Source organism: Leucoraja erinacea, chromosome 16, assembly GCF_028641065.1.
Source record: "Leucoraja erinacea ecotype New England chromosome 16, Leri_hhj_1, whole genome shotgun sequence".
NCBI classification, from domain to species: Eukaryota; Metazoa; Chordata; class Chondrichthyes; order Rajiformes; family Rajidae; genus Leucoraja; species Leucoraja erinaceus.
Window position 1 is genome coordinate 5,375,919 of NC_073392.1, and position 25,317 is coordinate 5,401,235.

General features: G+C 41.3%; 1 protein-coding gene across 9 annotated transcripts in view; it reads right to left on the minus strand.

Annotated features, from left to right (window-relative positions):
• Positions 1-25,317, minus strand: part of cadpsa (Ca2+-dependent activator protein for secretion a) — a 279,926-nt gene that overhangs the window by 67,398 nt on the left and 187,211 nt on the right. For 3 of the 9 annotated variants that reach the window (XM_055647591.1, XM_055647586.1, XM_055647587.1), the window contains 6 exons: positions 17,653-17,754; positions 16,087-16,150; positions 14,474-14,597; positions 10,047-10,115; positions 9,093-9,110; positions 2,116-2,222 (listed from right to left, as the gene is read on the minus strand). In XM_055647591.1, coding sequence (XP_055503566.1) covers positions 2,116-2,222; positions 9,093-9,110; positions 10,047-10,115; positions 14,474-14,597; positions 16,087-16,150; positions 17,653-17,754 — 484 coding nt within the window. The remainder of the gene's footprint in view (positions 1-2,115; positions 2,223-9,092; positions 9,111-10,046; positions 10,116-14,473; positions 14,598-16,086; positions 16,151-17,652; positions 17,755-25,317) is intronic. The other 6 variants (XM_055647594.1, XM_055647589.1, XM_055647592.1 and 3 more) reach the window with 3 other exon arrangements.

The following is a 25,317-nucleotide window of genomic DNA, read 5'->3' on the forward strand; positions in this document are numbered from 1 at the left end:
TCAAACATCTTTAATGTCAAGTAAAAGGGGAGGAAGCCTCTTTGTTGAATTAAAAATCTGGCCAAATTAATTAATGGGTGATATACAAGCTCCGGTGAACAGAAATACTTTGGACAAACACGAAAGTCTTAAGGGTAGATATACCTTTTACAAGTCTCAGTTTGCACTAAGAAAATCTTCTTACTAGAAATTGATTTAAGCAATATACACAGTTAAGTGGTCACGTACAGAAAATGAAAGACAGCATATTCCATTATCATGTGCATAAGTCTGATTGAGAAGGAGGTCTCACTGAAACAAATAACACTGTTGACATACTGAAATGTTACTATTGGTGTTTTCATTGCGTTCACATATGAGCTACCAAAGGTGTACAGAATGACTCCACAACAAGGAGAGCTCGAAGGGAAAGTTGTATTCACACACAACGTTAACACTGATGTCCTGATTTGCCACTAATTCTCTGCCAATGCTGGAAGCCTGAAGTTTGAAATGGCTGCTAAATCTCAACAGTGTTGGGCGCTTGGAACCCAACTATTTTCTATCATGAGTTTTTAGTATAATTTTTAGTTTTGCAAAAATTTATTTTTATTTTTGCAAATATTAAATTTCACAGAAATCTTAAAGCAGCCGGAAATTCAGGGAGAGAACAGGTAGAATATGGCTGGAAACAGGTGACTTCACAGGTGAGGTATGTGCACCAGCTAACTTTAAATTATTTGCAACCATAGTATTGTATTGGTGGGGTAAAAAGTATTAAAGTGATATTTTTTCAGATTTCAGTGATATTTTTTGTATGGTTATTACATCTGAGAAATTCATGTGCAGAAGGATTTGGAGAGAAAATTCACCGTACTTTGTCTTCTAAGATGGTCATTCACCTATTGGGAGATTTAAAGCTTGGAAATATCCACCATTTTGTAGAAGATCCAATGGAAAGGATGACATTTAGTTTAGTTTAGATTTATAGTTTAGAGATAGAGCGCAGAAACAGGCCCTTCGGCCCACCGAGTCCGTGCCGACCAGTGATCCCCGCATATTAACACTACCCTACACACACTAGGGACAATTTACAATTCTACCAAGCCAATTAGCCTACGTATGTCTTTGGAGAGCGGGAGGAAACCGAAGATCTCGGAGAAAATCAACGCGATCACGGGGTGAATGCACAAACTCCGTGCAGACTGCACCAGTAGTCGGGATCAAAAACGAGTTTGTGGTGATGCGAGCGCTGTAAGGAAGCAACACTACCGCTGCACCACCCTGCCGCTCTATCGATGATGTCAATTATTACTTTTCAATCCGTGTTGCGTTTAGACCAGGTACTTATATGCACTTTGGGTAAAAATGACTATCATAAAGGTATATGATTTCATCTGATCATTATACTTCAACACTAAAATTCGATCAGAAAAATCATATCAGGCATATTAAGTCATATTATTTCAGGCTGAGAATTTTAAAATGGCAATTTTAAGATTTCATTGGAAGATTCAATCAGGAGAACATATTCCAGATATGACACAAAGCGCTGGAGTAACTCAGGAAGTCAGGCAGCATCTCAGGAGAACATGAGTAGGTGACATTCCAGATTAGGACCTTTTTTCCAACTGATTGTGGAAGGAGGGGGGGGAGAAAGCTGGAAGAGAGGTGGGTGGATACAAGTGAGGGGGGTTTTGACAGAGGTGTGGACAAAGGTCGGAGATGGGAGTATCAAAATCATGCCTCCCTGTATACACCTCTCACTTGCCTAGCCCAACCTCTCTTCCAGCATTCACCCCCCACCAATACAATCAGTCCGAAGAAGGATCCCAATCCAAAACCTTGCCTATCCATATTCTCCAGAGATGGTGCCTGACCCATTGAGTTATTCCAGCACTGTGTTCTACATCTATCAACCGGCATCTGCAGGCAGTTGAGTCTACATATTCCTGACATGCCTATAGCCACTTGAGGAGGTTAAGATGAGATCTCAATATAAGATTATTCAAAATTATGAATATGAGAGACGTTGAGAGATTATAGAGCTGATTTTTATCTAATCATCAGCTAAAATCCTTAAAATGGCTTGTAATCATATCATTTGATCTGTACGGTTTTTAAAGAAACACTCACCTCTGCGTGATGCTCTTCATTCTGTTGCAAGACCTCAATGACCAGTTCAGCAAGACGAATTGTATCCTCCAGTTTTTTGGCAGGTGTGACTAATTGCCCTACATTTTCTGTGGTGAATAGTATTACAAATGAGCAAAGTAATACAAATTCAATCTTTCGTCAATTTACACTTCCTCTTAGTTTACCTGTATTTACTGTTAGGTTGTTAGTATTTAAACACAATGCATATTTAACAGAAACACTTTACACCAAATTAGGTAAAATATATAGCATTGTTTATTCCAGTTTTATAAAATTTGCACAGTGCTCCAGCTAGGATTCTATCCAGCAATCAGGATTTTGTTCAAGTTCAGATTTTAAAATATCCTATAAATCAGTGATTTGTAAATGTACTGGAGGACATTTAGGAAGCAATCCATTTTCCAATTGTATAAATTATTCACTTTTTCTCTCGAGCCACGCATATATTCAGGGGCAAGGTAGGATTTGAATGATGAGATTCACAAAAAAACATTTGATAGATTGGTTATTTGAAGGATAAGGCAATGGAAACAGGCCCTTCGGCCCACCGAGCCCATGCCGACCCTCGATCACCCGTTCACACTAGTTCTTTGTAATCCCACTTTTTTCGCATTCCCTCCATCATTCTGGCAATTTACAGCATGTCTTTGGGACGAGGGAGTAAACCGGAGTAACCCACATGGTCGCAGGGAGAATATGCAAACTCCACAAAGACAGCACCCGAGGTCGGGATCGAACCTGGGATTCTGACGCTGTGAGGCAGCATCTCTACCAGCTGCGCCACTGTATCGCCCAAAGGAACAACCAAAGAAAGGATCTAACTGGAGCAAGGTTGGATGCCAAAAAGATATTACCGTACAAAACTGTTTTATAAAAGCATTTAAACTCATCATGCAGTATGTTATGCAGCAACACTGTTAGTTTGTGCTGACATTGATATTTGCGAATGTTGCGTGCACCAAATGCTTAAACAAAGATGGCAAAAGTATTCCTTTCCTAGGCTCTAATTAGAATTTTAACCAGTCATTACAATGAAATAGCAAATTTGGTTTAAGTTTATACCAGACCATATCTCTCTGTAACGAAATTCAACATAACCAAGAAAAATTGTAAAAAGCAACAAGCTATGAAAATGAACTTAAACCAACTGAAATAAAAAAAAGCTGTAACAGTACTTGGTATTGGTTTAGGCATGCCTTTGATTCTCTGACTAAGGCTGCTTTGTCGCGCGCTAATGGGCGGAGGTGCGGGTGGTGGTTTGGGCCAGGGTCGACGTGCTGGCATGCATGAGTGAAAGAGACAGGAAAAATAAGCAAGCAGGTGACCCAATGAGCAATGGTACAGGTGGTGAAAAAAAAGTCAAAGAAACATCAAGCATATTCATGACATTTCAAGAGATACTTCTGTATCTGCCAATAACAGTAGCTATATGTTTCTAAAGATCTCAATTATGTACCACCGTATAGCAGATATTTTCAGCGCCAAGACGTGAAATACGTCAATAGCAGATCTAAAGATTTGCCAAAACAATGGCAATTTTTTTTTCTTTTTGCTAGCATCTTTTTTTTAATCTAATTGCGTTAAATAGTGCAGTTCACTCATATTCTCAGCTATACGGTTTTCTTTAAAGAAACTACCAGAAGTTAGTAATGAAATGGCAATAATAAAAGTGATCCTACCCTCAAAAATAGCCATTAAATCTATCGTTAAATCAGGTATTTTGTTGTCTCTGTTGCTGTGATCGTGTTCATTGTTGCTTTCTTCGAACGAGTGGAAGCAGGACTCCTGCCTTGCTAGCTGGTGGGAAGTATTACTCAACTCACAGTCTATTCCACTAGACACACATCCCATTGGAAAGATTGAATCAAACAGTTTCTGGAGTCCATTCTGACACACCATCAACCCAAGATAGACACAAAAAAGCTGGAGTAACTCAGCGGGACAGGCAGCATCTCTGGAGAGAAGGAATGGGTGGCGCTTCGGGTCGAGACCCATCTTCAGACTAACTCAGCTGCAATGCCCGCTGAGTTACTCCGGCTTTTTGGGTCTATCTGCGGTTTAAACCAGCATCTGCAGTTCCTTCTTACACACATGATCAACCTGGACTGGGATGTTCAAAGTGTAAGATCTTCCCGTTTAGGGATCTGTAAGATCCGGTTGATGATTGGTGCAAACAAGTCGAAAGCATGATTTATTATTATTTATGAGTTTATTATGATGTTGGTGACTTGTTAAGAACCAGTAGAGCAGAGGAGTGGTCAAGGAACTTTATTGACTATAAATGTGTTTAGTATAAATAAACTTAAAACATTATTATTAATTATGATTAATATTGGTGCAAAAAAGTTTACGGTAATAATGATTTATTAATATTGGTAATGAGGGTTTAGTTCCCAAATATTAGAGAATGACGTGTCCTAATAAACCAGATATGAGCTGAGGAATAAAGAAGGGACTTTATGTTGAAATGGGATCTACAGTTTAGTGTTTACCAAGGAAAGACAATAAGTGCTGGACTTACTAATGAGGCAGCATCCAGTGGAGAAAAGGGGATGGTAATTTTTTTGTTACAAGTTTGTGGAGGATCGGGGATTTATGGAATAAAGTTCCCAATTTATTAGAGGATGAGAAAGGTTGGAATCCTAAGGGTAAATGTACCTGATCATGAGTAGGAACATCTAGAACAGATAAAGTCTTTAAGGTGAGGGGGGGGAAATAATAGGACTTCTACAGATACTAATTTTTACACAAAGGAAAGTGTACAAACTGCTGCTGCTTACTCAGGTGGTCAGCAGAGCTTTCCCCATTTAAGAAAAATATGGACAGGTTGACATTTAGGGTAGGGGATGTTACTTAGATGCAACTTTTTTGGATGAGGATCGGGGATCTAAAATCCGGATGCCCCCCCCCCCCATGTTGATATATTTTTTAATTTAAAAGGTGAAGAAAGGTTTCAGCTGAGAAGGTAAAACAGTCTTTTACCCAGGTAGTAATAACTAGAACCAATAAAGACATAGGTTTAAGGTGAGGGGGAGAACTTGAGGGCCAACTTTAATTTTTACACAAATGGTGGTAGATGTATGGAACGAGCTGCCAGAGGAGGTAGTTGATGCAGATACTATCCCCAAGTTTAAGAAACATACAAGACAGATACATGGATAGGGAACCACTGGTTTAGAGGGATATGGGCCAAATACAGGCAGGTGGCACTTGTGAAGATGGGGCTGAAGGTCCTGTTTCCAAGCTGTTTGACAATGACCTTAAATTTAAAGTGTTGCTGGCATTTCTTGTAGGAGATTGGTAGAATTGATGATTGTTTTGGATTAATTTTACGTTCTCAGAGGATGGTAGCGACAAACAGGTGTGACGAGTTTGAATGCTGAATTTGTTCCTTGTCTATTGTGACTGTCTAGTGATGCCTCATCAGTTCAATTGCCCTTGTCTTATTCCTCTGTTGCTCGATAAACTGACCCTGGTGAGGGATGGTTGGTGTTTAACTATCTCAGCTGATTCCAGAGTTGTAAGAGATGATTAAGAAACTTTGTCTCTGACTGCAATTAAGCCTGAATCCAGTTTGCCAAGGCCAACAGCACCTGATGCCATCGTGACCATGGACTTGGAGCCATGCCTGCTATCAGTCCCATCACCAACTAGGGAGCAGTCCTGACCTACCATCTACCTCATTGGAGACCCTCAGACCCCCTTTAATTGGACTTTACTGGCCTTTATCTTACACTAAACGTTATTCCCTTCATCCTGTATCTGTCCATTTTGGACGACTTGATTGTAATCACGTATGGTCTTTCCGCTGACTGGTTAGCACGCAACAAAAAAGCTTTTTGCTGTGCCTCGGTACATGTGATACTAATCTAAACTTACTAACAGCTTTATGAGACAGTGTCTATCCTTGCACATGGAACAAAATGACCCTGACATGGATGACAAGTGCCTGCATATGTGGAACTCCTTGGGCTTGCTTTACCCACGTTCCTTGATCAGTGTTTACAAAGATCAAGGTGCAGTTGTGACGGTCTGAGCCCCAGGAAGAGTTACTTGCAACCACTCCCCAAAGTTTCTATGTACTTTCATCTACACTGAAGGGCACTTGAGCAAGTCCAGGTCCAGAGACATCAAATGCTTCTCATAAGTTAACCCATTCATCCCTGGGATCATTTTCGTAAACCTCCTCTGGACTCTCTCCAAGGCCAACACATCACTCCTCAGATATGGGGCCCAAAACTGCTCACAATACTCCGAATGTGGTCTGTGACCAGTGCCTTATAAATCCTCAGCATTACATCATTGCTTTTATATTCTACTCCTCTTGGAAGGAATGCTTTCCGTCTCTCTCACGTGATACTTTAAAATCATTTTAAGCATTTAGGACGCTAATTTCAAGGTAATTTTCTTGAAAAGGTTTGATTTCTTATCTAGTTATTTCAAGTAAAAATAGTTCTTCGTTTAAGTAACTGCAGCCTGTGAATTATCTCACTGAGATAAAGCAGCTTACAATTATTTTCAATACTTTGAAATATGTGTATCAAAATACCTGATTTAACTTTTTAGCAATAGACTGAATTGTTCACATGCACCATGAAATAAGACCAGGGTAAACCCATTGTCTTATTTTCAATCATTGTAACATAACATCTGAGCCTCTGAGGAAACAAGAGAATAACAATCATAAATCTTAAAAGATGGACTGCATTTTCAAATTCTCAAATTCATTATCCATCTTATTTCTAATGATCTGTATAGGTTTGGAGCACATAATTTAACTATGTGAATCTAACAGGCCTTCCTATATAACACTGAGACCCTTACTCGACTTTCTCGTCTACTCCCTACATATTACGGGGAATTTACCAGAGGCCAATTCACCAACAAAACTGCTGTCTTTGGGATGTGGGAGGAAACGTACGTGGTCACAGGGGAAATGTGCAAACTCCACTTAGACAGCACCTGAGGTTAGGATCGAACCGGCTATGAGGGGCAGCTCTACCAGTTGCGCCACTGTGCTGCCACAGTGTTAGCACATTAAAGGCATCACATTGTACAAGAACAGGTATTCGCACTTCTACCCCTGTGACTTGAGATAGTATGTGGCACTAGGTCTCATTATGTTGCTGCTGACTTAAACCCGAAGTGCATCAACGTGCTCCATCACCGGAACTATTCCAGACCAGGGAGCGATGTTCTCCAGCCCTGACTATGGACAGCCTAGCACCAGGGAGCAGTTACTCGCTGAAACCCGTTAATAGATATACATCTGGAAGGGGAGACTGACAATCTCACTGAACTTTTGGACTGTGGAGATACAGCGTGGGAACAGACCTTCGGACCACCGAGTCGGCGCTGACCAGCGGTCACCCGCACAGCAGCGCTATCCTACTATGCACTAGGGACAATTTACAACTTTTTATCAATGCCAATTAACCTACAAACCTGTACCTCTTTAGAGTGTGGGAGGAAACTGGAGCACCTGGAGAAAACCCACGCAGTCACAGGAAGAACATACAAACTCCATACAGGCAATGCCCGAGGTCAGGATCGAACCCGGGTCCCTGGCGCAGTAAGGCAGCAGCTCTACCACTGGGCCACTGTGCCACCCTAATCTGATTTGCCTCAATTTTGAAAGTAGCAAATCTCTGAGGGTTGCTCAAATTACATCAGAATCCAGCAAATAATAGTACAAAAGTAAACAAAACTCCAATCTGCATTCATGATGCCACAAAATTACAGATTTGGTACAAACTCCTAAAACATGACACTCCAAATATTTAGACCTCAACAAAGTTGGACCCGCTGATTATTTCCAGCATTTTCCTCTTTTTTTAATCTTTCATTTCCATTATCTGCAGTGGGTTTTTTTTTTTTTGCATTTCCATAAAAGAATAGAACAATGCATTTGCAGTGATTTTGACCAAATGCTCTTATGAAAGGAATTTCTAGGAACCCTATTCTAAAGTGGGGTTTAATATTGCCAAGAATCTCCTGCCTAACTATTAAGCACACTATCGCTGAATGCTTTAACCACGACATTTTAATGCACTAATTGAAACAGATTAAAAAGACATATTTGGCATTTTTATCTGGTGTATCCACAATAAGAAGAAACATTCCCTTGGCTCAGATGATATATACACATTGCACCATGATTTAGAAAAGATGTAAAGATCTTTAAAAACTAATATCAGTAAAATAAAACACAACTAAAACAAACGTCATTTGACTGATCTTCTTGTACAGATCAAACAGTACAGGAACTTCACTGAAATTTGAGCATATAAATCTTTAGGTGGTGGTTTATATCAAACTGCAAGTTGCACTTTCTCCAGAGCTATGCTTCAGTGTATAATTTGTTCAGCGAACGATCATTGGATTAACAGCAGTTAAATGGTAATCAAGCAAGCAAGAGAGAGGCCACACTCTTTACTGTATGAAATATCATGCTTATTACTTCTATGTGTTGAATATAATCGTATCAATAATTTATATTTGTGCTGCTTCCAGAAATGGCCACTTGTTTTGACATGTGTCCATTGGGACATTGGTAGACAAGATTACTTAAGGAATAATATTACGTGTAAAAATGTCACATTCTACATTAACCACAGCTACAATTACCATGACTATTTTATTTATTAAAACATAATTTTATGTGTTGATGTAAATTTTTCCCCTTGGTAATAAAACCCTGAAGACGATGTAACTTGCAAACTAATTGAAATTCCTGCAGCTTTACTTCTACAGCTATAAGGTGATTGCTATGACTCTGCACAGACAGCACAAATTAACTCCTTGCATATAGCTACCACAGAGGCCCATTAAACATTAATCGAGCCTGCTGAAGTGCATCTTGGAAGGAGCTAAGCTGCTCACAATTACTTTCAAAGGACAGAAATAATCTAATGAGTTTGTCCTACTACATTAAGATGTAGAATACAATAGTTCACCTGCATCCTTTTGATTCTCTATATGAAAGAGAGAGCAACAGGGAGAGAAAGAGAGAGAGAGAGAGAAAAACAAGACAAATATGCAGGATTAATGAGCAAGTGATCCAAGAGCTACACCCTAGATGTGTGGCATGAGCTATTTGCAATGCCTCCAAGTGCTCCCACTAAGAATGGATGCTACTACAAAAGCCTTTCAAGCAAAGGGTAACAGTGGCGCATCAACATCGATGGACAGTTAGCATTTAACATTCTGAAATGGAGGCAAGCAATGGGTTCAATATAGAAGCATGTCACTGAATCCTAAAATATATATACATTTAAAAATCAGATGATCCATCAGCAGCTTGAAATTGAGAAGAGGTTAAGATATGTAAATAGAGCATGTATGTATATGATTACATTTTGATTAATTAGTCACAGACAAGACAGACCATGTTAAAATATCCACACAGATCTAACAAAATGCCCTTTTTTTTTATACCCACAGTTTAAAACAAGTCTAATTCTTGTGGCCGCTTGGGAGGCAGCACTGACTCCGTTTTTACGAGTCCTGGGGTTTTATATTGAGTACCAGTGACGAGAGCTTACAACTCAGGAATACACAGAGCAAAGTAAAAATGCATTCAAGTCACAAACAATAACAGGAACTGAAAAACTTTACAGATACTTGGAGTTTGTCACAAAAACAACGGGGGGGGGGGGGAGGGAGGGAGGGAGGGGGGGGGGGGTGGATGTGTGAAAATAACCTGGCATAGGTGGAAGACAAGGGGCCGGAGGGAGGTCAAACAATCGATATCACAGACAGAAGCAACAGACAAAAAAGGCGGAGGGACAAAAAAGTGCAAGTGTGGAGTTGTCAGGGGAGGGGGGAGGAGGGCTGGCTGTGACTGGCTCTGAAATCATGTCAACAGAAAGAGCGAGAGACAGTGTGGAAAGGATGCGGTAAGTACTCACGAATGGTTAAATCCATCACTTGAGAAGCCAAGCAGAAGACCGGATGGTCATACATTTCTCTCTTTTTCCCTATAAAAGAGGATTTGGGCATGCAAGAAGCTTAGGTCAGAAGTAAAGAGATTATAGGTCAGAGGAAAATTATATTAGGTCAGAAAGCAAAAAAAAAAAATTTTTTTTTTTTTTTTTTTTTTTTAAATCTTTTTTTTGTTGTTGGTGTTTGTTGTTTGGGATATTATTAGGACAGCAGGAAAAAAAAGATATTTGAATTTTGTAGATAATTCAGGTTTAACCATTCAGCATGCTCACAGGCCACCAGGAAGCTGTGACCATGATTCTGACAAATCTCTTCAGATTTTGTAATCTGTTAATGATAAAACATAATGAGTAAAGGAAAACAGAACTGTCGATTTAGGCTCCAAGATACTAAATGCAAGTGCGTTTAGTATCTACACCACTCTCAGGTATTTCTTCATAGGCATAGTCTTCAAGTACGTTCCCAACTGATTGATACTTGTGCACTTGGGGATACTATCAGCTTTATTTTTCTTTTGATCAACTCCATGGCAAATCGTACTGGCACAAAGGTATCAACTCTAGCCAATTCAGCTTCGGAAAAAAAATCTTTGCATATTCACATGAAACAACTAGGATGGGAATGTACTGATCCGCTTTGTCAGATCCAGATTGTGTGCATTTGAGCTATTTCCAATAAAGCACAAAAGTGGACTATGCCCATGTAAGGAATCCTGATACATGCAGCTGGTGAATACTGGGTTGCTAAGAACACAATCCCTGCATGCTGGCCACTAGGAATTTCTACAGCCACTTTTTTTTTGAGCTACATAAAAAAGTGACTGTCAATATAAAACAAGAAAGGAGAGAAGCAGGAAAGAACAGGTAGTGCGGAATGAATTACTTCTCTGAATAAAGAGCTGGAATAAAAAGTGTTTTGTTGCTTCATTGTATTCCCAGACCTAAAAGTCACAGTGTAAAAGAGGGTACATTAACAAAAACCAGAAAGAATTGAGGCACAGAAGGGGAAATAATCAAACACTATGGAATCTACACTGGAATTGAATGCATTTTTACTTATACATAGCCATCATGTGATCAAGCTTACTAGAAATGCACTCAGCTCTGTCTAAAATTGCAGACAACTGCGGAAGTCACCAGCTAGGTAGGAATCTAACGTTATCAAACAATAAAAAAAGACATAAGTGTAATGACATCATTCCACAACTTTATGGCTGACAACACTATGTATATAAATACATTATGTTAAACCTCAGTATAAATTACTCCAACTTCTCCCACCTGGTTCGGTAAAGTGCCTTGAATGCTCCATTTTAAACTCAAGATGTGTGTTTGCTGTTTGGCTCTCAGCTACTCTCACTGTGTGAGACTGCACCTCTCATACACAACATTGCAACAATCAGCAAATCAAAGAATACTGTTACGTTACAAATGACTGTATACACAAGACTCGTCAACTTTAAGCCGAGGTTCACACGCGGTTAGTTTTCAAAAAACTACATTTCCATTGAAACCCAGTTGCAATTGTCTGTCACTTGGTGAGTTGTTCTACAAGTCTTAGCTAGGTGTTTTTGCTACTTCAGCTGGTAGTGAAGTCTTATTACTAACGTCAGAACACAAGGAACTAAACCTGGAGACCTGTATTGGAGTAAGCAATGGGGTGAGGACAATCCCGTAAGCCATTAAAACGATCAGAAGCGTAATTAATTGAAACAAATGGTATAAACAGTAAGGCAAAATACCACTTTCCAAACTGGCTTTGAAAATTAAAAAAAACAAAACATATCTGCATCTTCACATCTACTGTAACAACAGTCTGTCAAACAGAAAGTTAAACACCTGTGAATACAACAAATATTAAACAAATCAGACATGGCTTGACTTCAACAAGACATGACTAAACTATCTTCACACAAATATTCTTTATCGAATAGATTTGAATTAAAAATAATGTAATTTTCCCTTCTTTGGATTTGTCTTTTTGAAATGTTTCAGTTTTGAACCAGGGATGAACTACCAGCGGGTTCTTCAGGTCATTTTGATGAACAGCGTGCTGTGCTGCATTAATTTAGTCATCGTGAATATTGGAAAGACCAAAAACCATAGATCTGCCACCTTCAGTCTCTTTAGTGGCAAAACCAGAGGCTTAAACCAAGTAGACTTTACTTCATCCCCAACTGAGTTTTGACCATCAGTAATACAGACCATTTCCTGCTCTGCAGTTGCACCGAGCACTAACCCTGCACTAGTTTATCTGCCAATGAACCCCTATCTCAATAGACAATAGGTGTAGGAGTAGGCCATTCGGCCCTTCGAGCCAGCACCGCCATTCAATGTGGTCATGGCCGATCATCCCCAATCAGTATCCCGTTCCTGCCTTCTCCCCATATTCCCTATCTTTAAGAGACCTTTCTAGCTCTCTCTTGAAAGTATCCAGAGAACCGGCCTCCACCGCCCCCTGTGGCAGAGAATTCCACAGACTCACAACTCTCTGTGTGAAAAAGTGTTTCCTCATCTCCACTTTTGCCACCACCAGGTTTGCCTCTTCCAATCTACCTCACCTCTCTTTGTCTCTGTCATCTTCTCCGACCCCCCATCACTCAGAGATAGTTATCCAGTACAGGGGAATCAAGAACCAGAGGTTAAGGTGAGTGAGGAAAGATTTAGTAGGAACCCGAGGGGAACCTTTTCACTCAGAGGGTGGTGGGTTTATGGAACGAGCTGCCGGAGGAGGTAGTTGAGGTAGGAATTGCAATTTAAAATACATTTGGACAGGTACGTGGATAGGAAAGGTTTAGTGAGATATAGGCCAAACATAGACAGGTGGGACATAGATCTTGGTCGGCATGGGCAAGTTGGGCTGATGGGCCTGTTTCCGTGCTCTATGCCGCGATGGCTCTATAACTGTGCTCCCTCCCATACTTGCCTGTTTGGTGTAGTGCATGTAATGCCTTAGCATTTGCAGGTTCTTTCAACAACTGAGGTGATGGGTTCTGGAGCTACCTCACCCCACCTTCACCTGTTCATATCTCCCCTCTTACGAGGCAAGTCCAGAAGATTGAAAATGCACACCTCCAGATTCAAGGACAGTTCCTCCCAACTGTTCTCAGGCAACTGAACCATCCTATCACCAACTAGAGAGCAGTTCTGACCTACTATCCATCTCATTGAAGACCCTCGGTCTCTCTAGAATTGGACTTTATCCTTTATCCTGTATTTGTACACTATGGCGGACTGATTGTAATCCTGTTCATAAGTGGTAGGAGCAGAATTAGGCCAATCGGCCCATCAAGTCTACTCCGCCATACTATCATGGCTGATGTATCTTTTCCTCTCAACCCCATTCTCCTGCCTTCTCCCCATAACCTCTGACACCCGTATTAATCAAGAATCTATCAACCTCCACTGTAAAAATATCCATTGACTTGGCCTCCACAGCCTTCCATGGCAATGAATTCCACAGATTCACCATTATCACGTATAGTCATGTGTCGTCTTTCCGCTGACTGGTTAGCACGCAACGAAAAAGCTTTTCACTGTACCTCAGCACACGTGACGATAAACTAAACTAAACTTTATTAAGCTAATAATAATCCATCTCATGTGGGCCAGTGTCAAATTCTGTTTTAATGTGGTACAGCTTTAGTAGTTGCTTGAAGCTCTTGCAAAAATATAAGTTGCTTACATTATTGTGGTGGCGCAAACTTACACATTACAGACTCTCAATGAGTAGAATTATCAACGTTAGCAACAACTGACCATTTTTTCTGTTTGGTGCAATATTCATCTACCAGTGGTGGTTCAAAATGAAAAGCTTACCTTTATTCCATAAATGCAGATGGGAATAAAATGTGCTTTAAACTGCATTCAAAATCTCTACTTTGGATGCACAGTCCTATCTAATAATAAACCTCATGTAGCTGAGGAATTTACATTTCTAAACCGGTCGAAGGAGCCAATTATGTTAATAGCAGTAACTTATAATTCAAGGGGTTTGTGGTACAGGTATGTATTATGCGGTGAAAACGCACCATCAGATTTATCATGAATGCACAATATTGCCAATGAAAATAAACCCTTTTCGGATATTGGTTGCATGGATTAAATAACATTATTCATCTGATGGATGAAATTTACTCTTGTCCACTTAAACTAAAGCAATATACCGTAACAACTAGAAGCTTGCTTTGAACACGAGCCGTTAATTTGAATAAGAATTAGTAAGGCACTAAAAAGTTTAATTTGCTTGAGACTTAAATTAATGTTATTCTAGGACTACATATTTGCAACAAAAAAAATCTGGGAATGAACACATTGCCATGTGGACTATTGGTAATGTGTCTCCAAGTGTCTCATCTAGTGAACTGGATTCAGAAGGAAACCCTGTGACTTACCTTCAATTTTGGCATACTCAGAAAGCCGGGTGTAATTCACCAGTGCAGCTTTCTCCAGACATTTCCGAATGACAACTTTAACTTCTTCTTGTGGAACAGGGGTCACTATATCCTTCATCAGCACCTGTTCAGTGTCAGAAATGGAAGTGCATTACATGAAACCTGGAGGAAAATTGGTTTCAACTGTTGTATCTTGTTCTTTCCCCGTGAGGATATGTTGTTTGTCACTGGGCTGGCACTCGCTGGAGTTTAGAAGAATGTGGGAGGACCTCATTGAAACATACAGAATTGTGAAAGGCTTGGATAGAGTGGATGCGGAGAGGATGTTTCCACTGGTGGGAGAGTCTAGGACTGGAGGACATAGCTCAGAATTAAAGGACGTTCTTTTAGGAAGGAGATGAGGAGAAGTTTCTTTAGTCATAGGGTGGTGAATCTGTGGAATTCTTTGCCACAGAAGGCTGTAGAGGCCAAGTCAGTGGATATTTTTAAGGCAGAGATAGATAGATTCTTGATTAGTGCGGGTGTCAGAGGTTATGGGGAGACGGCAGGAGAAGCCACGAGTGAATGGCGGAGTAGACTTGATGGGCCGAATGGCCCTAATTCTACTTCTTTCGCTTATGACCTTATAGACAATAGACAATAGGTGCAGTAGTAGGCCATTCGGCTCTTCGAGCCAGCACCACCATTCAATGTGATCATGGCTGATCGTCCACAATCAGTACTCCGTGCTGCCTTTTCCCCATATCCCCTGACTCCGTTATCTTTAAGAGCCCTATGATATAAGAAATCATACATCTCCTTGGGCCAAGATCAGACTTTGTAGAGCAGCGGTTCTTACCCTTTTTTGTCATACGTACGTGCGTACACGAACAAAATACTGTATGTGGTATGTACCTTTGTTAGGTTCCTATAAGTGCATTCAACAAATGGATATGCTATTTATGACCCCTTCATTTCCCCTGGTAAAGCCCCAAACAACCTCCCATGGGGGTCCTGACCCCCAGGTTAAGAACCACTGTTGTAGCAAGTTGGAATTTTCCAGCAGAGAACCTATTGTGTTCATGTCTATTATGAATTGACTGGATAGCGTGCAGAACAAGCTTTTCATTGTATCTCTAAACGTGACCCACCAGCACCTTGAGGGACTTATCCAGATACCCGAAAAAGCTAGTCAGGGCAGCAACGAGTGTCATTGTAGATATGAGCCAAGAATTCACTCAGAGGGTGGTGGGTATACGGAATGGGTTGCCAGGGGAAATAGTTGAGGCAGGTACAATGAGGTAGGTACAGAGTTCTTTTTGTCCTGGAGTAGAATCATCGAGAACCAGAAGACATAGGTTTAAGGTGAGAGGGGAAAGATTTAATGGGGATCTGAGGGACGACTTTTCAAGAGGGTGATGGGTATCTGGAATGAGCTGCCAGCGGAAGTAGTCGAGGCAGAAATTATAACAACACTTTAAAAACATTTGGACAGGTACCTGGATAGGAAAGGTTTAGAAGGATATAGGCCAAACGCGGGCAGGTGGGACTAGTGTAGATGGGGGCATGTTGTTCGGCATGGGCAAGCTGGGCTGAAGGGCCTGATTCTGTGCTGTTTCACTATAATTACTCACCCTCTCCAGGAGAGATAAAGTGGCCTTCAATGCACCCTCTGGTCTTCCGAATGGAAAGCAATATCTGTCAGAGAGATATGTTGTTTTAGTTGTTAACAAGTTGTCCAGGATGAATGTTAGTTAATTTTATAGACCATAAAAGAGTACAATGCATGGGACAATGTAGTACGTATGTGCAATAACCCAACGCGGCTATGCCTACTGATAACTTTCCTCAGGGAAGAAGAATTCAACCTTGGGAATAAGTTGTCTTGAAGGTTCTTTACCACTTAAGTCAATTTAGTTCAATAGTTAGCTGCACGGGTGGAATTAAATGTTCTAGGATAAACTTTAGAGGTTAACATAGAAACATAGAAACATAGACAAAAATGAAAAAAATGAAATGATTCAATTTATTGTCATTGTCAGTGTACAGTACAGAGACAACGAAATGCATTTTTAGCATCTCCCTTGAAAGGGAGACACAGGGCGTCGCGGTGTGCCCGCGCCTGCCGCCGTAACATTCCATTACAGGCAAAGGTGGGTGAAGTGTCTTGCCCAAGGACACAACGACAGTATGCACTCCAAGCGGGATTTGAACCGGCTACCTTCCGGTCGCCAGCCGAACTCTTAGCCCATTGTGCTATCTGTCGTCCTAAATGAAATGATTCAATTTATTGTCATTGTCAGTGTACAGTACAGAGACAACGAAATGCATTTTTAGCATCTCCCTTGAAAGGGAGACACAGGGCGTCGCGGTGTGCCCGCGCCTGCCGCCGTAACATTCCATTACAGGCAAAGGTGGGTGAAGTGTCTTGCCCAAGGACACAACGACAGTATGCACTCCAAGCGGGATTTGAACCGGCTACCTTCCGGTCGCCAGCCGAACTCTTAGCCCATTGTGCTATCTGTCGCCCACAATAGGTGCAGTAGTAGGCCATTCGGCCCTTCGAGCCAGCACAGCCATTCATTGTGATCATGGCTGATCGTCCCCTATCAATAACCCGTGCCTGCCTTCTCCCCATATCTCTTGACTCCACTAGCCCCTAGAACTCTATCTAACTCTCTCTTAAATCCATCCAGTGACTTGGCCTCCACTGCCCTCTGTGGCAGGGAATTCCACAAATTCACAACTCTCTGGGTGAAAAAGTTTTTTTCTCACCTCAGTCTTAAATGACCTCCCCTTTATTCTAAGACTGTGGCCCCTGGTTCTGGACTCGCCCAACATTGGGAACATTTTTCCTGAATATAGCTTTAGTCCTTTTGTAATCTTATATGTTTCTATAAGATCCTTCTAAAGTCAATTCAGTTCAATAGTTAGCTGTATGGGTGGAATCCAATGTTCTAGGATATACTTTACAGGTTGATCCATAAGATTTCCTGAAAATAATTGTCAATGCAAAAGTGATTTAGTTAAAGGGGAATTACAACACTCAAGTGCAAACTCCACATAGAGAGCGTTCGAGGTCAGGATTGAACCTGTGTCTCCGGCCTCTGTGAGGCAACGGCTCTACCAGCTGCGCCACAGTGCCGACATATTATTTGGAATACACCAACCAGTTTGACATTACATCTGCTTGTACTCACCTGAAATGAGTAATCTGATTCTCAAGTAGTGAGCGCAGTCTGGCCTTAATCTCCTCGAAACGTTCTTTCTCTTCCACCGTGACTGTTCCTATTCCATCGGGCCTGGGGGCAAAGAAATGGAAGTTTAGCTGCGATCCTGCATTAGTCCAGTCATTCCCGTTTGCAACTTGCGGCGCGGTACTTTGAGCAAGTACGGGGGTCTGAGGTGTGAAGAGGGGACCCAAGCTGAACATCGCCAATCCACGACCTCCAGACATGCTGCCTGACCCGGCTGTGTTACTCCAGCACGTTTTATTTTTGTAAATTAACATCTGCAGTCCATTGTCTCTAGAATAAGTCATCTTGCCATTTTACGCTAAACCTCTAGCAAAGGTGGGGGAAGAAGGAACTGCAGATGCTGGTTTACACCGAAGATAGACACAAAAAGCTGGAGTAACTCAGCGGGACAGGCAGCATCTCTGGAGAGAAGAACGGACCCATTCCTTCCATCTAGCAAGGCAGGAAAGCTGACTCGTATGTGGAAAACTTGCTTTTAATCAGTTCCTGAATGTTTTGCTAATACAGGGTAGGTGAATAAATAAAACTCACACTTTTATTTTACATTTTTGTTACTAATGTTGCTCAGTTACACGAGTCATTTACCATCGCTGCAGTAGATGCACTACTCAAACATTTATTGATTATATCTCATACAGCGAGAGTCATTTTTTATTTTGTTATGAGTTTAACATTTGGTGGATGGGCCCTCTCAGAGACATCTAACAAAGTCTGGGACTGGAATATGATATCATGCTACACTGACAATTTAAAATAATTCAGATTTTTTAGATGATTTTGAACCTTACCTACAAGTACTACAAGTACACAAAGAACTGCAGATGCTGGTTTTACCAAAACAAAAAGACACAAAGTGCTGGAGTAACTTGACGGATCAGGCAGCCGCTTTGGAGAACATGGATAGGTGATGTTTTGGGTCGGGACCCGTCTTCAAACTTGACGTAAATTGTCACCCATCCATGTTCACTATTACGGGGGTTGATGGCTCCGTTTTGTTCTGGCCTTCTCCATCTTTCAGTCTGAAGAAGGGTTCTGACCCAAAACATCACATATTCCTTTTCCCCAGAGATGCTGCCTGACCCGCTGAGTTACTCCAGCACTTTGTGTCTTTTCCCATCCAGGTGGATGTGCTAACAGTGGACAACAGAGAGTCGAGGACAGTCTGCCAACTCTGGCCCGCACCAATCCTGTGTGAGTCTGAAGAAGGGTCTCGAACTGAATCATCACCTATTCCTTCTCTCCAGAGGTGCTGCCTGACCCACTGAGTTACTGCACCGTTTTGTGTCTAGCCACCACAATCCTTGCTGTATGTAGAACAGGGTAGACTGTGGGGAAGGTGGGGGAGGAGTAAGGGCCTGCCCCACTTACGCGATTTTCTCGGCGACCCATCATAGTCGAAGCAGGTCACCAAAAATGTTCAACATGTTGAAAATCCAGTGGCGATCAGAAAAAGGTACGACTCTTTGGGCGACTACTTACGACCTTACAGGCTTCACCCAGCGACTAGAGTCGTACCTTTTTCTGGTCGCCACTGGATTTTCAACATTTTGAAAAGTTTCAGCGACCTGCGGCGACCATGACGGGTGCCGGCAAGTTGCCGAAAAAAATCGCGTAAGTGGGACAGGCCCTTGAGGGGCCAACCGTCTGACTCAGCATTATTTTGCGATGCCTCGGATGAAAGCACCTGTTTGTCGGCCTCACTAAGACGTGCAGTAACTTCCCCGTTGACTCTGGCTCAGTTTGCAGTGGATGTGCCACAAATCCGTGCTAAACTGTTGCCAGGGGACCCCCTGTCGTGCTGCCGTGGAGCTGATGGTTCGAGGGCAGTTTCCCAATGTGTTGGCCGAACCAGCCTTCTAATCAGAAGGGTAAAATGACGAGAAATTGCCCTTTATCTTATTGATGGTGCCATTCATGAGTTGCTACAGAGGTTACCAAGCAGTCAACAGTGAAAAAAAAAATTATCTGTATTGTTCAATTAAATTATTAAATTAAGATTTTACCTGAATAATTTCACCAGGCAGCTCACCTTAAAGACATTTTATGTTGCAACAAATGTCCTTTACTATAAGTTTAGACTTTAATATTTCCAAAGGGTTCAATTGATGCTTATTGGTTTAGAAAAGACAAAATTGCTGTGTATTTGCCTCACACTTACTTGTTGATTTTGAAGATGAGAAAAAAAAGATGTGCTTTAAAACCGTTTCCTCATTATCCAACTCAAATGCCCTTCTCTACTTTCTGACCTTTTGCACTTAATAAGAGGAAACCGAACAGTAAAACTACGAGGTTGCTTTTCCCAGGCTATTCCCCGCATGGTTGAAGTTTTAGATGAAGTGTACATTGTAAAAGGGAACAAATTAAGTCTTGCACAAATAAACATTTCCTTATTATTTCACAACTTGGGGTTGAACAGAATGGATCGCTCCTGACTATTTACACCGGCCAATAATCCATAATAAGAAGGAAAGAGGCTGATGCTAATCCTTTCACGAAAGGAAGCAACGGCCTAGACAAACAACATGACCAGCTTCTTCAGTCAAATGCAGAGAGGGATTTGCGCTCTCCTATCCAGCGCGCACTAGCTCAGTCGCCCTTTCTGTACTGTGGATAGACTGTGAATAGAATAAACAGTCCGTTTTCCATAGGCCTCCTTCAGTGTACATGTTAAGCTGAGCAAATCCCCAGCACCAGCCTGTTTGGCAACACAAAAGCATGATAAAGGATTACAGAGCCTCCAATAAACCTCCTGTCAAGGGTTAATTGGTCAGCTTTATGTCTCTTTATTTGCAAGCATCAATTGTGACCTTCAACTCAGAAATTACAATCTATACTGCAGTTCTCCGGGGTCCAATCAGATAAAAAAAAAAGCTGCTGAAGCCACAAATCATCCAACATGAGATCAGACTCTGTGGGCTGGACAGCAAATAATGTTCCGAGAAGTTTAATGGAGCAAGCTTCTTCTCCCTTTCGTTTCAAAAGGGGATTAAGAAAAAATCAGAGAAACTATTAGAAGTGTGTAACACTTTCATTACAATCCAGATATGCATTTGTACCAGCTCACTGGTGAAAAATATTGGACTAGAGTCGACAATTATCAAAAGTGCCAAACTATTAGTGGTGTGGTATAATTTAATCACCTTTCAGATATTAGAAGATATGCAATCTTTATTTTCAGATTATATCCGGGATCTGAAATAAATACCTCCTTCAGATATTTATTTGTACAAGCTAACTGATAAAAATATTGGACTAAAGTTGACAATTGTGAAAAGTGGCAAACTATTATTATTGTGGTCTAATTTCAATATCCCTCAGATATTAATTTTTACAAGCTAACTGGTAAAAAATATTTGGTCCAAGGATTTTTTTAATTTTTACAAGCTAACTGTTAAAAAATATTGTATCCAAGGATTACAATGATTGCAAGTGCCAGAAACACCACACATTTTCTTTTTATTCAGATAGGAAAAGATGAGGATCTTAATATTATTACACTTTTGAAATGTGGAATTGTCACCTTGCAATAAAGAACTAATTATTAAAATTACGATTTTAACAAAAATGTGCTATTCTGTATCAATTAAAAACAAAACATGACACTACCTGGTATAAACCTTGCTTTAAATGTTCACCAGAATTGGGACCTCATCTAACAACCTATACAAAATACTTAAGTGCTTGAGATAACAACTATAATACATAATTACATTTACAATAGTGTTCACACAATGGAGGAGATTTTCTTTGCTAGTGTCATACCCCTATATCATCACCGCACAATTAAAATATAAAATTGACTCCCTTTTGCTCCATCTATTGTACCTCAGTTTGACGTGATTATAATGATGTACTGAATATCTGATCTGTTTGGACAGCAAAGCTTTTCACTGTACCTCGGAAGATGTGGCCCCAAATGAAAATATTATTAAATAAATCTCTTAAATGCTGAAAAATTGGAATAGATTCTGATACTATATCAAAATGGTTCGTAGCAATTGGGAAAATCATTTACAAAGCAGATTCCAAGATGTTATTTTGTGGTGAGAGGGACTAAGCATTCGAGCACAAGTGTACTGCAATCCACAAGTCGATTGTTGCTACTTTGGAGTGGTTTCCATGTCTCGGAGGGTCTGCCAACTAAAAACCGTCATGGCCACTAGGATTTCCTCTCTCAAACAGCTGCGGACTATATTACATCTGACATGATGAGCGTCTTTCGACTCTACCTTTCAAAACTTCAGCAAACCAGTTTCTCACTCCCGTTCACAAAGATGACATTTTCGGCAGCATGACAGGAAAGATGTCATGTCGGTTGCTTTTCAAGTCTTTGCCACAGTGGTTAGCACTAGTTCTGTCAACTTCACTCTCCTCACAGCCTCACATCCCCGGCCATGTCAGAAATAATAAAATTTCCAATGTTTTTTGTCAAAATGTACAAATAATCAAGCCCCACGCCAGGCTATGCATTGTAGCTTTCATGGCTTGAGATCTTCTCACAAAATAATGGCCAAAATAGATAGAAAAGGTTAACAGGACTGAGCATGCAAAGTTATAAATATAAAATGTTTATTTAATCATAAATATTAAATCTGAATTGTAACAATTCAAAGAAGTGCAAAAGCGAAACAAATATCATTCATTAATGGAATAAATGTTGATTTTATTCATATGAAGGGCAGGAAAAAATACTTTTTATACCAATTTGTAATATTCTTTCTGCAAAGTTTCCTGTATTTAGTTGATTTAGACCAAGTAGTGCAATATTTAAAGGGAAAACTGTTTTATGTTCCTGTTGTATATATGCCATATTTCATTAATTTAAATTAACTGGTTTGTTTTAAGATTTATAAAAGCTTCCCCTCCAGAAAAGACTTTGTGTGTGTGTGCGCGTCTGTACGCATGTGTGTGTGTGCGTGTGTGTACGCGCGCGTGTGTGTGTGTCTGTGTGCGTGTCTGTATGTGTGTGTGTGACATTGAGTGTGTGTGTGTGCGTGTGTGTGTGTCTCTGCATATGTATCTGTGTGTCTATGAATGTATCTCTGCGTGTGTGTCTATGTATGTATCTCCGTGTGCGTGTGCCTGTGCCTGTGCGTGTCTCTGCATGTGTGTGTGTGTTCGTGCATGTGTCTGTTTGCGTATGCGTGTGTCTATGTATGTATCACTGTGTGCATGTCTGTGCATCTATATGTGTGTCTCTGTGCGTGTGTGCGTGCGTGTGTGTGCACATGTGTCTGTGTGTGTCTGTGTGCGCGTGTCTCTACGTATGTATCTGTGTGTGTGTCTATGTATGTTTCTCTGTGTGCATCTGTCTGTGTGTGTCCGTCTATGTGTGTGTCTCTGTGCGTGTCTCTGCATGTGTGTGTATGCGTGTGTGTATGTGCGTGTTTGTGTCTGTGTGCGCGTGTCTGCGTGTGCGTGGGTCTCTGCATATTTATCTGTGTGTGCATGTGTCAATGTGCATGTTTCTGCATGTGTGCATGCATGTGTGTGTATGTGTGCGTGTGTATGTACATGTGTGTGTGTGTGTATGTGTGTGCATGTGGCAGGACTCAATCAATTTATTTTTATCACATAAGGTTTTGAAAATAATAATGTTCAATATGTTTGCACTGAAACCTTTGTTACTTTCTTCAATGACAATGATCAAACACTGAGACCATTTCCATCTACTGGAACCTTGGACAGCAGCTAGTCAGTTTCTTCTTCATGACAGCTTGTCATTCTGTCAGTCTCGCCCTTCAGGCTGTCTTGTAACATCTGAATCCCATTCGCTTTCCACTCTGTGAGTGACTGCAAGCTACTCTTGCTCACTGTCTGACCCAATAATAACAATACAATCAGACAACTTACTGAAACTCCACCGATAATCTTGGTGCCAAGCATGTATTAAAATCTACATGCAGTTAGACCTACATTTGACCCTGTTTGTTTCAATGCCAATGACTACAGTTGCACTCGAACTGGAGCCTTCAAACTCTCGAACAAAAAACTACTTGTCCTTCTTTCAGCTATGTTCTATTGATTGGGAACGGAACATAGCACAACACAACAGGCCCTTCAGCCCACAATGTCTGCAGAATATAATCCCAAAATAAACTAATCTCATCAGGTAGACAAAAGCGCTGGAGAAACTCAGCGGGACAGGCAGCATCTATGGAGAGAAGGAATAGGCGACGTTTCGGGTCAAGACCATTCTTCAGACTGATGTCGGGGGGGGGGGGGGGGGGGGGGGGGGAAGAAAGGAAGAGGTAGGGACAGTATGCTTGTGGGAGAGCTGGGAAGGGGAGGGGAAGGAAGGAGAAAGCAAGGACTACCTGAAATTGGAGGTCAATGTTCATACCGCTGGAGTGTAAACTACCCAAACGAAATATGAGGTGCTGCTCCTCAAATTTGCGCTGGGCCTCACTCTGGCAATGGAGGAGGCCCAGGACAGAAAGGTCGGATTCGGAATGGGAGGGGGAGTTGAAGTGCTGAGCCACCGGGAGATCAGGTTGGTTATTGCGAACTGAGCGGAGGTGTTGGGCGAAGCGATCGCCAAGCCTGCGCTTGGTCTCACCAATGTAGAGCAGTTGACTCCTGGAACAGCGGATGCAGTAGCAGGTTGGAGGAGGTGCAGGTGAACCTCTGCCTCACCTGGAAAGACTGTTTGGCATCTGCCTGCACGTGATCCATATCACTGCATTCCCTTCATATCCATGTCCATAAAGGACAGAGTGTGTGTCTGCCAATGAAGCCTGAAGAAGGATCCTGTCCCGAAAATGTCACCATGTTCCATGTTCTCCAGAGATGCTGCCTGACCCGCTGAGTTACTCCGGCATTTAACGTCCTATATAAATCTTCCTAAATGCCACTGTCATATCAGCCTCCACCACCACCCCTGGCAGCACGTTGCAGGCACCCACCAACTTCTGCACAAAAATCGTGCCTCTTCGCATCTCCTTTAAAGTTTGCCCTTCATCTTAAAGCTATGTCATCTAATCTTTGACATTTCCACCTTCATCTGCCTGCATATGATCCGTATCCCACATCCTACGTAATATGTATTACAGCACATATGCAATATCAATTTCATGTTTGTGCAATATTACATATGCGCTATGCAATAACTGGTCACTTAAATTTCATTATTATTATAATGCACATGGCACTTTCAATGCCTTGGAACTGTATCTTTTGTCTAGTGCCAAACCAATTTCCCTCTGGGATAAATGAAGTTGTACCGTATTGTATTGCATTCCTCCATTCTCAGCTAAACCATCGAAAAGGGGATTGAATAAATCTCCAGTTCCCATGTAAGAATATGATTTTAATTGTATTTTATTTGTCTTAGAAGTTAAAGGGCCTGTCCCACTTGGGCGACTTAATCCGCGAGTTCTGGCGAGTTTGCCCTCAACTCATACTCGCAGCATGGTCGACACGAGGTCGTAGGAGGTCTTCGTAACTCTCCTTCATGCTCGAAGGTGGTCCCCGCGTACTCGAGGCCTCAGCTAGGTCGCGGCATTTTTTTCAATATGTTAAAAAATGCCCGCCAGTAAAAAAAGGTTGCCATGGAAAAAATCGATACTTTGTTTACTCGTAGGTTTAGTTGTAGTAGGTCGGCATGTT